Source organism: Martes martes (genome assembly GCF_963455335.1).
Source record: "Martes martes genome assembly, chromosome: 13".
NCBI lineage: Eukaryota > Metazoa > Chordata > Mammalia > Carnivora > Mustelidae > Martes > Martes martes.
In genome coordinates, this window is record NC_137901.1 from 24142968 (window position 1) to 24159562 (window position 16595).

Consider the following 16595-nt stretch of genomic DNA (forward strand, 5'->3'; position numbering starts at 1 on the left):
CTAAAGGTAAGATAAAGGTAAGATACTTCAGAGCCCTAAACATCATCCTGGGTTTGAGACTGTTTTTTTTTTTTTTGGAGACTTTGATGTCTAAATATTTTAGCTTCTCTAAGAAAATTGAAATGATGGCCCCCAAATTACTTCTGTTGTAAGATACCTAGTGAGTCATTTTTACTCACAATACTTCTGACACCAAATGTGTGGTTTTTTTCCTCACACCAAAGAATTCTATAATTCTCCATGGGTCCTACCAACTAGGTGGCCTACAATTTGATTGGATTCTGACACTAGCTACCAGCGATAGCATTAGACTCCACAGGTTTAAGGGCTCAGTCCCAGAAGACTGCTTGGACTCCAGAGACCAGTCACAAGTGGTAGGTCCTCAGGGTACCCACACCTCTGTCCAACGTGGCTACAAAATCAGTTTCTCTTAGCTCCCCTTAAGTTTGATAATTCACTAAAATAGCTCAGACACCTCCAGAAAGTACTTTACTTGCTATATACTGGTTTATTTTAAAAGGTACAATTCAGAAACAGGCAAATGGAAAAGATGCATAGGACAAGGTATGGTGGGCAGCACACAGAGCTTGCATACCCTTTCTGGGCATACTGTGTTCCCAATACCTCCATGTGTTCACGAACCCTATTATTTGGCATTTTAATGGAGGTTTTCTTATATAGGCATGATTAATTGGGTCACTTACCATTGATGATTGGACTCAATTTCTGGCCCCTCTCTTCTCTGGAGGTAGAGGGATATCTGGAACTGAAAGTTTCAACCCTCTAATCATATGGTTTGGTCTTTCTGGTTACCAGCCCCACCCTGAAGTTATGTAGGGGCTCCCACCACCAGTCATTACGTGAGGGTACAAAAGATAGTCTTACTGGGACGCCAGAGTGGCTCAGGCATGTCATTTCCCCCTTAAATACATGTCAAGTATGTGTCTCAATGACATGATTAAGGACCTTTCCTTATACATGCCAATATCAGACCTAAAAAAATTAACTGTGATTCCTTTTTATTATCTAAAATCAATATCAAATTTCCATCATTGTCTGAACTATTAGATATTTAAATCAGAATCAAACATGTTCTTACAGTCTCTCTAGAAAGGGGGACTCTATCTTTTTCAAAGTAAGGCACAATTGAGGTTGAAAGGGATGCCATAAATTCATTACATCAGCACAACAGGTGCACAGTCAGAACTACCCCGGAGAAATCAAGACATGATGAACTGCTTTTAGGTCTCTTAATCTTGAACACTTCTCTCCTGTCCTATCCTATCTCCCCCATGTCTCATAACGGGGATTTGGCTGATTGCTTCATCCTGGTGTAGTCAGGCTTACTTTAAAAAAAAAAATGTGGCCTGCTATTACACTGACTTTCATTTTTGATAGCCATTGCTTTTCCTTAGATGTAGCAGAGGTTTTTGACGTTTTCTTTTGACCCTCACAATTCAGGACTTACTATTCATGACATTAATAGGAAAGTCTAGCATGTAACTGTCTTCTCACAAACCAGTGATCATGGTGACTGTGGCTGTTGTGAATCTCAGTTAAATCACACTGGGAATTGTATACCATCCTCACTATTGCCATGTCATCTCTTGTCCCAGCTGGGCAAGTACTTTTCCCTCCAGGACTTCTCAGCTGCCTCTGGCACAAGGACTAATGCTGCAGTTTATACCATACCCAGATTTTCTAGCAAACCCACAATGCCTGACAATATTGGTGCCCTAGTTAAAACTGCTTGACTGGCCAGGCAGTTAAGCCACCTCAGAGGATCAGAAAGATAAGAAAATGAAAGGAATGGGGGAATAATTTTAAAAAACAAAATGCATACAATTTAATTTTGTATATGTAGCTGATGGCACCTTTCCAGTTTGGGGCTCCTATAGCTCCTTAATAATGTGTCCATATCTGGATGTTGCAGGTGTACATAGAAGAGTAAAGTCTAGAAGGCCAATACACTGAAATGTTGAGTGTGGTAGTGGGTGGTGGGTACTAGGATTAAAAGTGATTTCTCTCTATACTTTTGCATATTTTGAACTCCACAACCATTTATTATTTCATAATAATGCACAGCACAAAGTGCTATTCCTGATGCGGCAATGAAAAGTCAAGTTTTCCATCTTACAGTCCCTCTAAATTCAGGTGTGTGTATCTCCAAGAGACACTTGATTCTCAGTCTCTTTTTTTTTTTTTAAAGATTTTATTTATTTATTTGACAGACAGAGATCACAAGTAGGCAGAGAGGCAGGCAGAGAGAGAGAGAGAGGAGGAGGAAGCAGGCTCTCTGCTGAGCAGAGAGCCTGATGAGGGGCTCGATTCCAGGACCCTGAGATCATGACCCGAGCCGAAGGCAGAGGCTTTAACCCACTGAGCCACCCAGGCGCCCCTGATTCTCAGTCTCTTAAGTGAAATGATTTACCTTCTGTTTTGTTTTGTCCAACTGTACTGATGCATAATCTTCATTATTGTTTTGCCTTAGGAAAATGACAAAGCACAGGTGAAACTTGAGAACGAACAGGATAAGCTAAAGAAACAGAAGGCAAAACAGGAAATTAGGGCTGCTTTGCAGAAAGCCCTCCAAGAGAAGATAGAACATATTCAGCAGGAATATAGAGAAGAACAGGATTTGGACATGAAGCTTGTGCAAAGGGCCCTTCAAGACTTACAGGAAGATGCTGATAAAAAGAAGCAAAAAAGAGTAAGATGTTTGTTCAAAATGTGCTACTACTATGTACTGAACAAGATTGCTCGCTCAGTTTTCAGTCTTACGGGAGCCAGCCACATGTGAACCATACTATGCTACTCTTAAGTGTGGTCCACGAACCAGCAACGTCAGCATCATCTGGGAGGATGTTAGAAGTAGAAATTCATAGCCTCCAGAATCAGAGTCTCCAAATTAAAATCTTGGCAGGGGCAAGAAATCTGTTTCAACAAGCTCCCCCAGGGGATTCTGATGCCCATTGAATTTGGAGCCCTCCTATAAGGTGGAGTTGGCATTGTGATAGCAGGATGGGAGAGAAGGAAGTGGGTGACTAAGTATGCCGTGAAGCTGGCAAAAATGTCACTGAAGAAGTGGTATTCGAGTTGGACCTTGAAAGATATGTAAAGTTTTGTCAGGCAGAGAGTAGAGAAAAGTGTTGGGTATGTATTCTGTTGTCTGTTCTTTTGAAATTTGTATTGAAATCTTGAGGTCGTTGTACCTTTCCCGTAGGTACTATTTTTTTTTTCGTTGTTTCTTTTTAAAAATAAACTTTATTTTTTAGAGCAGTTCTTGGTTCAGAGCAAAATTGAGTGAAAGATACAGAGATTTCCCAGGTACCCCCTGCCCCTACATAGGACGTAGCCTCCCGTGCTACCAATATCCCCCAACCAGAGTGGATATTTGTTACCACTGATGAAGCCACATCGACACGTCCTTATCACCCAGAGTCCATAGTTTACGTGAAGGTTTACTCTTGGTGGTGTACATTCTATGGGTTTGAACGAATGTAAGATGACATGTAGCCACCATGAAAGTATCATACAGTAATTTCACTATCCTAAAATCCTCTGTGCTCCCCTGGTTGGTTCCTCTCCCCTGACTCCAAACCCATAGAAACTACATATCTTCTTACTGTCTCCAGTTTCACCTTTTCTAGGATGTCATCAAGTTGGAATCATACAGTATGATGCCTTTTTAGATTCACTTATTTCACCAAGTACTGTGCATTTAAGTTTCCTCCATACCTTTTCCTGACTCTATAGCTCATTTCCTTTTCACTCTTAATAGCATTCCATTGTGTGGCTGGAGCACAGACTATCCAGCCACCTACTGAAGGATATCCTGGGTTGCTTCCGGTTTTGGTGATTATGACTAAAGCTATTATACACATTTGTGTGCAGGCTTTTGTGTGGCTGTATGTTTTCAGATCATTTGGGTAAATGCCAAGGAGTTTAGCTGCTGGGTCATCTGGTAAGAGTATGTTTAGTTTTCTAAGAAACTGCCAAATTGGCTTCCAAAGTGGCTGTAGCATTTTGCATTTCCACAGTCAGGGTCAACTGTACATACTAGAGGCCTGGCCCAGGGTGGAACTCCAGGTATGGGCTCTATTGCTAGTTGAGCAGATCTCAGTGAGCTCTGTGGGGTTGCCAGGGGTGCACCTTGGAAAGGAATGCATGGTGTCCATGACTGAGTTTAGAATCACTGTGACTTGGGCTTCTGTGTCTAATAGAGCCAGGAATGTCTGGTGATTGCCTTTGTCCCAGTGGACCACCAGAGTCGTAAATGGACAATTGTGCAGATGGGACAAGCTCTGAGGAACTGCCAAATCCCTAGGGTCATTTTCTGGGAGACTGTCAAGCCTGCCATCAGGGATGTTGTTTGGGAAAGAGGGAGCCTTGGGATCTCTGAAGGCCTCTGAGACATTAACTTTGGGCTCTGTAGTGAGGTAATCACTTGTTTTAAAGAGAGGAGCTTACTTCATATTTGTCTCAATATAAGATCGCTAGGCACCCCCAACTGGTGGAGCTATTAGTACAAGGCCCCCTGCTATTTAAAATGTCTCAGACATTGCTTCCTGACAGATTTGGCATGGGAGCTCCAGGACCAGGAGACAGGAAGGTTGCTCTACTGGGTTGGTTGCAGGCTTGGCACCTGAAAGCTAGCCTTGGGCTTGTGTGCTGCCTTGGTATTATAAAATCTGGGAGTCTAGTTAAGTGTCTGTCTCATGGGGTGCCATCAAGTTTACTCTTTCCAGTGCCTGCTGAATAGTATGGGAGGTCCCCACAAAGTGGAGGCAATGGCCCTGTTAATTTGGGAGGGGGTTTGTCTGTAAGAGGAATTATCTGGATTTATGGACAATTGGGGCCTCTTCAAGACTGGAGATAAAATCTGGGTCCTCTGGGTTGCTATGTTCAGAGACGTGATAGACCCATTGGACCATACCAGTGTTACAGAGGACTCAGGCCTCATCTAGTGTGTTCTGCTGGCTTTGAGCCTTTGTGGTAATAACTACAATAGAAGGGTGAGGTCAGCTCCAAGCCATAAAAATCCAGGCAAGCGGAGGAAGAGATTCTCCCTCTGTCTTCAGAGCTGGTGCCTTTGGGTCTGGACTCTCCCTCATCATTGGAATCCTTGATTATGGTGTTTCCGTTTTCCCGCATGGAAGGCTACAGGGGTCCTGGAGTTGGGATTTCCCTCCTCTCAGGTCAGTTAGGCTCAGATAAAAACTGCAGCAGGTTAGGCTCTGGTTAAATATTTGCTCCTGAGAGCAAACCCAAGAACAGCATGTTCTGGTGGTGTATTTCAGAATGATTCCATTTCTTCTGCTGCAGGAAGCATGAAAGGCTTTTTCTCTGATCTTCACTGTGAGAACTTGGTAGAGCTTCAGGAGGTAAAACTCCCAAAAGTGTGGTCTCCCCCACCTTTCATGACTGGGTCCCCTTAGAGTTTTTAACTCTTAGAAGTGTCTACACTGAGCCTCTAGCAATTCATCAGTTGCAGGTTTTCCTATCCCAGCACTGGTTCCCATAGAAGTTTCTGCTCATGGGTTTCCACTATGGTAATTTGTGATTGTCTGTATTTACCTGTCTGTCTCTCCAATCTGGGGGCAGTGGTTTACCCTGTGACCTCACTTCTCTTATGGAACCAAGATTGTTGATTTCTTTTTAAGATTGATTTAAAAAAAAAAAAGATTTTTTTTTTTTTTTTTTAAATTTCTGAGAGAGAGAGAAAGAGAGAACATGCTGAGCACTGAGCCAAACACAAGGCTTGGTCTCATGACCCTGAGATCACGATCTGAATCGAAACCAAGACGCTTAACAGCCTGCACCACCCAGGCGCCCCATGATTGTTGATTTATTAAGTTAAAATTAAAAGCTGATTTATTAAGCTTTTTGCTTGTTGTTAGAATGCCAGAATGGCACCTTCTAAGCTCCTTATATACCAGATTGGAAACCAGGAATCTTCTACTATTTTTTTAATTAAGTTTTTTATTTTGGGATAATTATAGATAATTATAGATTCACATGCAGTTGAAAGAAATAATACAAAGAGATGCCATGGACCTTTTATTCAGTTTTTCTCTATGATGTCTTGAATAACTATAGTATATTATCACAGCCAGGATATTGACATTGAACTGTAAGGATATAGAACATTCCCATCACAAGGATTCTGAAGAATCCTTCTTTGGCCACATCCACCTCCCTCTTGTCTTCATTCCCTTCTTAATCCTTGGCAACCGCTTACCTGTTCTCCATTCCATAATTTTGTCATTTCAAGAGTGTTCTATAAATGGAATCATATAGTATGTAACCTTTTGGGATTGACATTTTCATTCAGCGTCACTCTCTGGAGATTTATCCAGGTTATTGAATGAATCAGTAGTGTTTATTTTTATTGTCAAGTAGTGTTCATGGTAAAACTGCACCATGGTCTGTTTTTACCATTTACCTGTGTATAGGTTTTTGTATGAACACAAATTTTTGTTTCTATGGGGAAAAGGCTTTGAAGGTTAGTTGTGATTGCATGTTTGGTTTTTTTTTGTTTGTTTGTTTTGTTTTTATTTTTATTTATTTATTTATTTAAACATTAAAAAAAAATTTTTTTAAAGATTTTAATTATTTGCCAGAGAGAGAGAGAGAGAGTACACACAAGCAGGCAGAGAGGCAGGCAGAGGCAGCGAGAGAAGCAGGCTCCCTGCCGAGCAAGGAGCCCGATGCGGGACTCGATCCCAGGATCCTGGGATCATGACCTGAGCCAAAGGCAGCGGCTTAACCAACTGAGCCACCCAGGCGGCCCTGTTTTGTTTTGTTTTGTTGGTTTTTTTTTTTGAAGAGTTTTTTTTTTTTTTTGCAAAGATTTTATTTATTTATTTCACAGACAGAGATCACAAGTCAGACAGAGATCACAAGTAGGCAGAGGCAGGCAGAGAGAGAGGGGGAAGCAGGCTCCCTGCCGAGCAGAGAGCCCAATGCGGGGCTCGATCCCAGGAGCCTGGGATCATGACCTGAGCCGAAGGCAGAGGCCTTAACCCACTGAGCCACCCAGGCGCCCCTTGTTTTGTTTTTAAAGAAAACTGCCAAGCTGTTTTCACAGTAGCTTTGCCATGTGATCAGTAATGGTACATTCCTACCAATAATGAATGGATGATTGAGTTTCTCCTCATCCTCCCCAACATTTGGTGGTGGCACTCTTCTTTACTTTAGCTCTACTGATAGATGTATAGTGATATCTCATTGTTTTTTTATTTTACATTTCCATAAAAACCAATGATGTTGATCAATTTTTCATGTGCTTATTTGCTATATGTATATCCTCTTCAGTGAAATGTTTCCTCATATTTCTTTCCCGTTTTCTAATTGGATTCTTTTCCTTCTTTCTTTCTTTTTTTTGTTATTGAGTTTTTTGTTCTCCATTAGATCACTTTATTTTATTTTTTAACAGCTTCACTAAGGTGTAATTCATACAATTTTCCCATTTCAAATATATATTCAGTGGCTTTTTGGTATATTCACGTAAGTGTGCAACTATCACCACAGTCAATTTTAGAATTTTATATTATCTCACTCTTCCCTCTTCCCCACGCCTTGCCCCCATTCCTTTTTTTTTTTTCAGATTTTATTTATTTATTTGATAGAGAGAGGGAGGGTTGGAGAATGCACACAAGCGGGGGATGGGGCAAAGGGAGAAGAAGCAGATTCCCTGCTGAGCAGGGAGCCCAACTTGGGGCTGGATCTCAGGACCCTGGAATCATGACCTGAGCTTAACTGAGCCACCCAGGTGCCCCTCCTTACCCCCATTCCTAAGCAACTACTAACGTATTTTCTGTCTCTATAGATTTGCTGTTGTGGACTTTATTATGAATAGAATTATATATTTTGTGACCTTTTGACTGGTATCTTTCACTTAGCATAATGTTTCAAGGCTTATCCATGTTGTAATATGTATGAATAGTTCATTCTTTAATATGGCTGAATAATTCTTCACTGTACCGATGCATCATGTTTCATTGTCAGCCTATGGATATTTGATTTGTTTGCATTTTTTTGGCTATTATAAATAATGCTACTGTGAATATTCTCATATAAATTTTTGTTTGGACATAGGTTTTTGCTCCTCTTGGGCATATACGTAGGCGTAGAATTAATGAGTCCTAAGGTAACCCTAAGTTTTTGAGTACTTGCCAAATTGTTTTCCAAAGTGGTTTCACCATTTTATGTTCACACTAGCAGTGTCGCAGGTTTTGATTTTTCCACATGCTTGTTTGCACTTGTTATTGTTTGTCTCTTTTATTTTAACCATCCTAGTGCGTCTGAAGTGATCTGTTATTGTGGTTTTGATTTGTATTCCCTAATGAGTAATGATGTTGAGCTTCTTTTTCTGTGCCTATCAACCATCTGTATATCTTCTTTGGAGAAATCTATTTGAACCTATTTGAAATTTCAAGAAATCTATTCCAATCATTTTCCCAATTTTTAATTGGATTATTTGACTTTATTACTGAGTTGTAATAGTTCTTTATATGTTCTAGATACAAGTCCCTTATCAATAAACTCTGTGTAAATATTTTTTTTTCATCCTGTGGGTTGTCGTTTCACTTTATTAATGGTATCCCTTGAAGTACAAAAGTTTTAATTTTGATAAAGTCCGATGTATCTACATTTTGTTTTGTTGCTTGTGCTTTTAGTGTTATATCTAAACATCAGTTCCTACCCCAAGGTCAAGAAGATGGTGGTCCTATGTTTTCTTCTTAAAGTTTTATAGGTTTAGTTCTCCCATTTAGGCCTTTGATCCATTTTGAGTTAACTTTTGTGTATGTTGTGAGGTCGAGGTCCAACTTCATTCTTTTGTACACAGATACCCAGTTGTCCCAGCACCATTGTTGAAGAGACGGTTCTTCCCCTATAGGATTGTCTTGGTACACTTGTCAGAATCAGTTGATAGTGAATGTGAGGGCTTATCTCTGGACTCTTGATTCTTTTCCATTAATCTGTGTGTCCGTCCTTATGCCAGTAGCACATATATATATATGCCTTGATCACTGCAGCTCTGCAGTAAATTTGAAATCAGGAAATGTGAATCTTCCAACTTTGTTCTTTTTCGGATTGTTTTGGCTTTTCTGGCTCTCTTGCATTTCCATATGAATCTGGAATCAGCTTGTGGATTTATGCATAGAAACCATTTTGGATTTTTTTTTTCCATTTTGGATTTTGATAGGGATTGTTTTGAATCTCTAGACCAAATGTAGACAGTTGCCATTTTACCAGTATTGTCTTCTGATCCATGAATATAGGATGTCTTTCCACTTATTTTTTCAGTTTCTTAGTTTTCAGAGTATAAGTTTTGCACTTCTTTTGTTAAATTTATCCCCACAGATGAGACTATGAATGCAAGTTATTCTGAGGGTACAGTTCAGACCTTGTCAGTCCTCCCCCAGATTTATGATATTCTCAAAAGCAGTCAGAACAGAGATTGGATGGAAAGGCACAAGTATAATACATGAACAACAGAGACGCCAACTAAAAATGCCAGCATTGCAAAGCCCAGTTCACAGTCATAGCTGCACATTAAAATCACTTGGCGAACTTAAACACTATTCATTAGAACAGACTCTCAGGGTGAGATTCAGCCCTTGGTGCTTTTTAAAGCTCCCAGGTGATTCCAGAGTATAGCTAAGGCTGAGAATGTCTGTTATCAAAGTATCAAGTGACCATCTTGTAGTCAGAAGCAGTGCTGTCATAGTAGTAATGACTTACTTTATCAGGTTACAATTTCATAACCTACCTAAATGGAAATAAATGAAGATAAAGCTGTATAATTGAAAATTATGCAGGAACTGCTTTGAAAAACAGTTTGGGAAAGTATTTGAAGTAACTGATTCAAAAATGTATTATAATTATAGCACAGGTACAAAGAATAGCACAATAAACACCCATATGTCCTTCACTGAGCTTCAACAACCACCAGCTAACGGCCTTTCTGTATTTTGTGTGTGCCCCACCCACTCCCTACCACCACTCTTGAATATTTTGAACTAAACCCAAGAGAGACTGTTTCATCCATAAATGTCTCATTATGTAGTTCTAAAAAATTGGGATTGTAGCTCTAAAAGATTGTTTTAAAACTTATCCTCCATACCATTATCACACCTACAATTTTAACAACGTGAGGTAATTCTTCTGTTTGTAGGAAGAGATGGCAAGAGAACAGGAGATATATCTTCAGTATGTGGCACAGCGGCGTGAGGAGGAGAGAGCTCAGGAGAAAGAACTGGACAGAATATTAGAGGCAGAGAAGGAAAAGAAGCTGGCCGAGAAGGACAAGGAGCTGCAACTTGAAAAGGAGGCAAGGAGACAACTTGTGAATGAGGTCATGTGTACAAGAAAACTTCAAGTTCAGGAAAAATGTAAGGACGTGAATTATAATAATATTATAGTTGGGCCTTAATTAACTTAAGTAGTAACCAAAATATTTATTAAGTAGGTATTATGTGTAAAATGATATGAGGGATGTAAAAAGGATTAAGGCAAGACCCCTGCCTTTCAGAATTTATCTAATTTAATCCTTGGAGTATAAACTTATGAAGAGTTTTATATCCTAGTAGAATCTGAGGAATCATGTGCGTTGAATGGTCTGTGCACCTTAGTGACTATAAAAGGGAAGAGAGAAGGTAGGGCACAACGCACACCTCCCTCCTCCCTTTTATCTGTCCCTCTTTTCTTTCCGCAGGTGTTTCCATACCTCCATGCCTTTACTCGGGTAGTTTTCTCTGCTTATGATGCTTTTGATCCTGAGAAATCCTGGAGATCCTTCAAGGCCAGCTCAGATGTCTCATTCCTCAAATATGTCCCCTCATTCTTAATAAATCCTCTTTCTAGGACTCTCACTATGGCTTGCTCACATCCCTGTCTTAGCACACCTTTGTATGCCTTCAGCTCCAAACTGTGCTTGGTCATGAAAGGAAATATTTGTTGAGAGGGTGGACTGCCACCTTCAGATTTCCAGTGTTCCATGTCCAGCCCAGTGGACCAGAGAGGTAGTAGATAGACACATTTACCATTCAGGTACTATTAGACTTCACACTAGTTGTCTTTGCAAGAGAAAGCTCATGTATTCTCTACTCCAGGAATTATAACAACCGTTGAAAATTGGTAAGCCTGTATTGGGTGGAGTTGTAAGAAAATGAGAAAAAAAGCCTATAAACTAAAAGATTTCTGTTTACCCCTGATAAATATTTTAAAATATATTGAGGCAACATGGAAAATTTAAGTATTTGGGGCCATTTTTAAACAAAGGAACAAAATCAACCGTAATTCTACCACCCAGGAATAGCTACTATTCACAGCTTCATGTATTTCCTTCTAGTATTTTTACTATGTATATAGCAAATTAGGATTTATGTTGAAAGTATTGTTTTACAGCCTGCCTTTGCCACTTACCATAAACATTTTTCTAGGTCACTTTTTTTTTCAATTATAAAATTTGTAATGCTGCCTAGAAATCTATAATGAAAATGGACCATGATTTATTTCATCTAAACACAACTAATGGACCTTCAGATTGTCTTTAATCTTTTTACTATTATTTTAGAATTGCAGGTTACTATCTCTGTACATAGTTCTTCTTGGCTTATATATGATTATTTAAGAAAAGTTCCTATAAATGGATTTGGGGGCCAAAGTTGTACATTTCAGTTGTGTTTTTGCTGACTGTATTTATTCTTTTGTGAACTCTGGTTTCTTTCTTATTTTTTCACCCTTACTGGATGCTTATGTTTTTAAATTTTAATTTATTAATGCCTTATATATTATAAACTCAGACCTTTTCTAATTATTTTGTCATAAACTCTTTTATTTTTTTTAAGATTTTATTTATTTATTTGACAGACAGAGATCACAAGTAGGCAGAGAGGCAGGCAGAGAGAGAGGAGGAAGCAGGCTCCCTGCTGAGCAGAGAGCCCACTGCGGGACTCAATCCCAGGACGCTGGGATCCTGACCTGAGCCGAAAGCAGAGGCTTTAACCCACTGAGCCACCCAGGTTCTCTTGTCATAAACTCTTTTTAACATAAATGACAACAGAACTGTTTGTTCTTGAGATGAGAAAGGTAAGAAGTGTTCTAATAGTGATAATCTGGTTTGAAAAAGGCTGATCACAGATTTTCAGTGAAAAATCGTTGAGAGTAATATCTGTGTAGATCACACACATTCAAACCTAAATCCTCTTCTTCCCTTGATGGAGAGGACTACTTTTACCCTATCGACCTAAGACACAGTCCAGTGATTATAGGCTCTGCCTCTCTAAAGACAGGATGACCCTGATGCCCAGAGGAATGCCAGCAAGCCTTCTGAAGAAAGTCATTTACCAAAAATTACTTTTGTTTTTCTTCAGTACAACGAAAGGCAAAAGAACAGGAAGAACGTGCTATGGAACAGGAACGCATAAATGAAGGTCTGAAAGAGCTTAACCGTGAAGAGAAGGAGAATTTTGCAAGGTATGATTTTGTTTCCTTTATTATTGTTTACTGCCTAAAAAGGGGGAAGATTTTTAATGTAGGGAGAGGACAATGTGCCATCACTCATGCATTACTGACATTTTTTACATCAGTATTACATTTGTCCTAAAAGCTCCAGTCACTTTACAAAATCCCATATAAAAATAAACACCAAACATCTTGGTAAAATTAAATTTTATTGTTATTGTGTACATTGTGATTATAGACACAGGTATTAAAATGAATATTAAATATAACTATTAAAATGAATGAATACCTTAAAAAATAAAGTAAGTTAAAATGATTTTTTAAAAATAGGCTCCAACATTAAATCCTAATGAAATAATAAGAAGACTATTCTTTCACATGAAATGAGCCCTGAAACTCAGTGTGGCTTGATTAGTTGAAGTGGCAGAAATGGCTTCTGAGAATGGAAGTCCATACAAAATGTCCTCAGGAGAATTTTTGTAGCCTCACTGGAAAACTGAAATGTTCTGGGTGCTTTGGGAAATAGCACTGCCTTCCTCTGACAAGGCCCCTCTGAGAGCCACCACCAGGTTCTGGCGGAGGAAATAGGCAGATCCCTCCTGGCAGCATTTCTTGGACCATAGCACCCCTTTCCCACCGATGACCAAGATACCCAATTCAGGTGACCGGTGTGGTGGAGGAAGATGACTTGGTTCCTCTAATTGCTGCTCCCCTTTCCTGTCCCTTGGCCCTGTCCCATGACACACATACTTGGTACATAGACATAAGCTCCTTTCATTCTAGAAAAGAGTCGGGTTTATGTACCTGAGCCTAGTGTGAGCCTAGTGTTTGGGGGGACTAACAATAATTTCTGGCCTACCCTACTGATTTCCTGCTATTGCCTCTGCTCCGGAGGTCTTTCCTTCTCACTTCTGAAGTTTATTGTTGGAGATGTGAGAGGGACCTGATAAATAGCAATAGGCTTCCCTGCCCAACTTCTGAATCAACTGAGAGAAGGAAAACAGTATGTGTGGAAGGTATCATAGCTACCTTTCGGTGCATAACAGAATGCCCCATGATGTGTGCCTTAAAGTGAGTTATGATTATCTCTGACGGTTCTCTGGTTGACAGGGCTCCCTTGGGTGATTCTTCCTTGAGGTCCTTCATGTGGTTCAAGTCAGATGTAAGCCAGGGCCACATTCATCTGAGGGCTCAACCGTCCTGGACACCTAAGATACCTACTCATATAGCTGGCAGCGTGTGCTGACTGTAGATGGGGACTCATCCGCTGTTGTCCCCCAGAACAACTTCATGTGGCCTTGCCATGTGCTGGGGCTTCTCACAGTGTGATGGCTGGTTCTGACAGGGAGAGTTCCAATAGACAGGATGGGGAAGCTGCCAGGCCAGTGAAGGGCTGCCCCTAGGACCGGCGTAGCATCACTTGTCATAATCCGTTGGTCACGAAAATAGTCACCAGGGCTATCCAGATTCAAGGGATGGAGACAGAAGCTCCACCTCTTGATGAGGGGAATAGAGGTCCACATTGCAGGAGAGCGCATGGGAGGGAGATGCTGCTGTGACCGTCTTTAGAAAATGGACTCTGCCACCGAGGCGTGTGCATGCTTTCTTTTCTGATAAAAGCTGATAGTTTTAAAATGAGGCTTATAGATTATAAAATGGCATGACCACTATGGAGAACGTATGAAGTTTCCTCAAAAAATTAAAAATAGGGGTGCCTGGGTGGCTCAGTTGTTGGACGTCTGCCTTCAGCTCGGGTCATGATCCCAAGATGTGGGATAGAGCCCCGCTTTGGGGCTCCCTGCTCAGTGGGGAGTGTGCTTCTCCCTCTCCCTCTGCCTCTCCTCCTGCTTGTGCTCTCTCTGTCTCTCTCTCAAACGAATAAATAAAATCTTTAAAAAAAAATTAAAACTAGAACTACCATGTCATTCGACAATCCGACTTCTGGGTATATATTCAAAATAATCGAAAGCAAGATGTTGAAGAGATATTGACACAGCCATGTTCATAGCAGCACTGTTTACAATAACCGGGAGGTGGAAATAACCCAGGTGTCCATTAACACATGAATGGATAAACCAAATATGTTATATACGTACAACAGAATATTAGTTAACCTTAAAATGGAGGAAAATCCTGTCAGATGCCTCCTCATGCATGAACCTTGAGGGCATTATGCTAAGTGAAATAAGCCAGTCACAAAAAGACAAGTACTATATGATTTCACTTATACGAGATCCCTAGAGTAGTCAAATTCATAGACACAACAAATAGAATGGTGGTCACCAGAGGCTGGGGGGAGGGGGAAAAGGGAGCTCTTGTTTAATGGGTGTAGTGTTTCAAGTTTGCAAGATGAAAACGTCCCGGGGAACTGATGTACGACAACGTGAATGTACTGAACGCTACTGAACTAGATACTTAAAAATCGTTCAGTGGTCAATCTTACGTTGTGTGTTTTTTACCACAGTAAAAACAAAACAAAACGAAACAACACACTATAAAATTTAAAATGTGGTTTATATGTTTAACATGTGGCTTATGTGCGGAGGAAATCGTCTAGTTCATACTGAACAGAACGAGGCACACTCACCCCGCCAGGCTCCAGCAATGCCAGCCTGCTTCGGCTCTCCCGCAGGCGAGTGGCCCTTTGACAGCAGCGTGGAAAACCTGCAGACTAGTCTGTTCCTGCTTTGACCAGTAGAGAAGTCATTTCTTCTCAGAGAAGAGTGGGAGAGGGGCTGGAGAGAGGCCAAGGACTCACTCCAGATAGCAGGAAATGTGAGGGGGCGAGAAGTATTCCCTCCCTAAAATCAGTATTTGTTCTGTTCATCTTAATTATTATTGTGTAAATAAACACATTATTGAATTTTCCGTCTATTTTTTCCTGTATCACCCTGATTTTAATGGGAATTTTAATTTGACTTCAAAAGTTACATTTTAATTATGATGCCCTAAATGAATCCAAATGCTTGCTTTTACAATTTTGTACTTTGACATTTCTAATACCGCAGGCGCTCCAGTTTGGCCCAGGAGTACAGAAAGCAACTTCAGATGCAAATGTCCTACCAGCAGCAGGCCCGGGAAGCGCAGAAGGAGGAGGAACGCCGAGAGTTTGAAGCAGGGGTCGCAGCGAACAAGATTTGCCAAGACAAGATCAGGGAGATCCTGTCCTTCCATCAAGTGCTGCCCCAAAACATTCATCCCATGCGGAGGGCATGCCCTGATAAGCTCCCACCATAGTTTCATAGACGTTAATATATTTTTTCACAGTCATTTCATGTCTTTACAACCCATGGATAAATTTCCTTTATTTCTCTGAGTTTGCATAATTCTACATAATGTTATTCCTTCAAATTAAACTTTGTGCCTTTTTTTAGACTTCATAGACTTACATATGTGAGTGATTTATTTCATATCATACAGTTATTTTCCTGACTTACCCCCACACCTCCCTTTCTTGGTCATTTATTAATAGCTACAGTTTCTCCACCCCCCCCACTCAAATGCCCATTTTCTTTAGCCTTTGTCTCATATACATAATTGCTTTGTCTCATATACATAAATCACCCTATCAACAGGGCAGAGCTGGGCCTAACAGCCACTTTCATTAGCCCACTTATTTAAATATTACATAAATATTTTCCTTGCATGTGACTTTGGCAAGAATGGAACAAACCCCTTGTTTTTGTGGAGCTTATGTCCTGGGAGAGGAAACCAGACAACTTATTAAGTACTATAAAGCAGGAAATGGCAAGAGTGCTTGAAGATCAGTTTGAGCAGCTGATACTCGAATGAACCAGCGATATGGTTATCTGGGCAGAAACATCCCAGCCAGAGGAAAGAGCCAGTACAAGGGGCCTGGGGCAGAAATCTGTTTAGTGTGTTTGAGGCATAGCATTTGTGCAGAGTGGAGTGAGTGAGGAACAAAGTGGTAAAAGATTAATGAGAAAGGCAATGAGGGCTAAATGATGTAAGGCCTTGGAGCCATGGTGAAGACTAGCTTTTCCCCAGCTATGAAAAGCTGTTACAGAATTTTGAGCAGAAGAGTGACATTAGATGTAACAGGGTTGCTGGCTGCAGACAAAGGCTGAGAACAGATTTTGGGGAGACAAAAACAGACTCAG

At 40.5% G+C, this 16595-nt stretch overlaps 1 protein-coding gene across 1 annotated transcript in view; it reads left to right on the forward strand.

Annotated features, from left to right (window-relative positions):
* Positions 1-15855, forward strand: part of CFAP53 (cilia and flagella associated protein 53) — a 44162-nt gene extending 28307 nt beyond the window's left edge. The window contains exons 5-8 of the mRNA XM_080821253.1: positions 2492-2710; positions 10184-10400; positions 12384-12486; positions 15483-15855. Coding sequence (XP_080677379.1) covers positions 2492-2710; positions 10184-10400; positions 12384-12486; positions 15483-15711 — 768 coding nt within the window. The 3' untranslated portion in view covers positions 15712-15855. The remainder of the gene's footprint in view (positions 1-2491; positions 2711-10183; positions 10401-12383; positions 12487-15482) is intronic.
* The last annotated feature ends 740 nt before the right edge of the window (positions 15856-16595 follow it).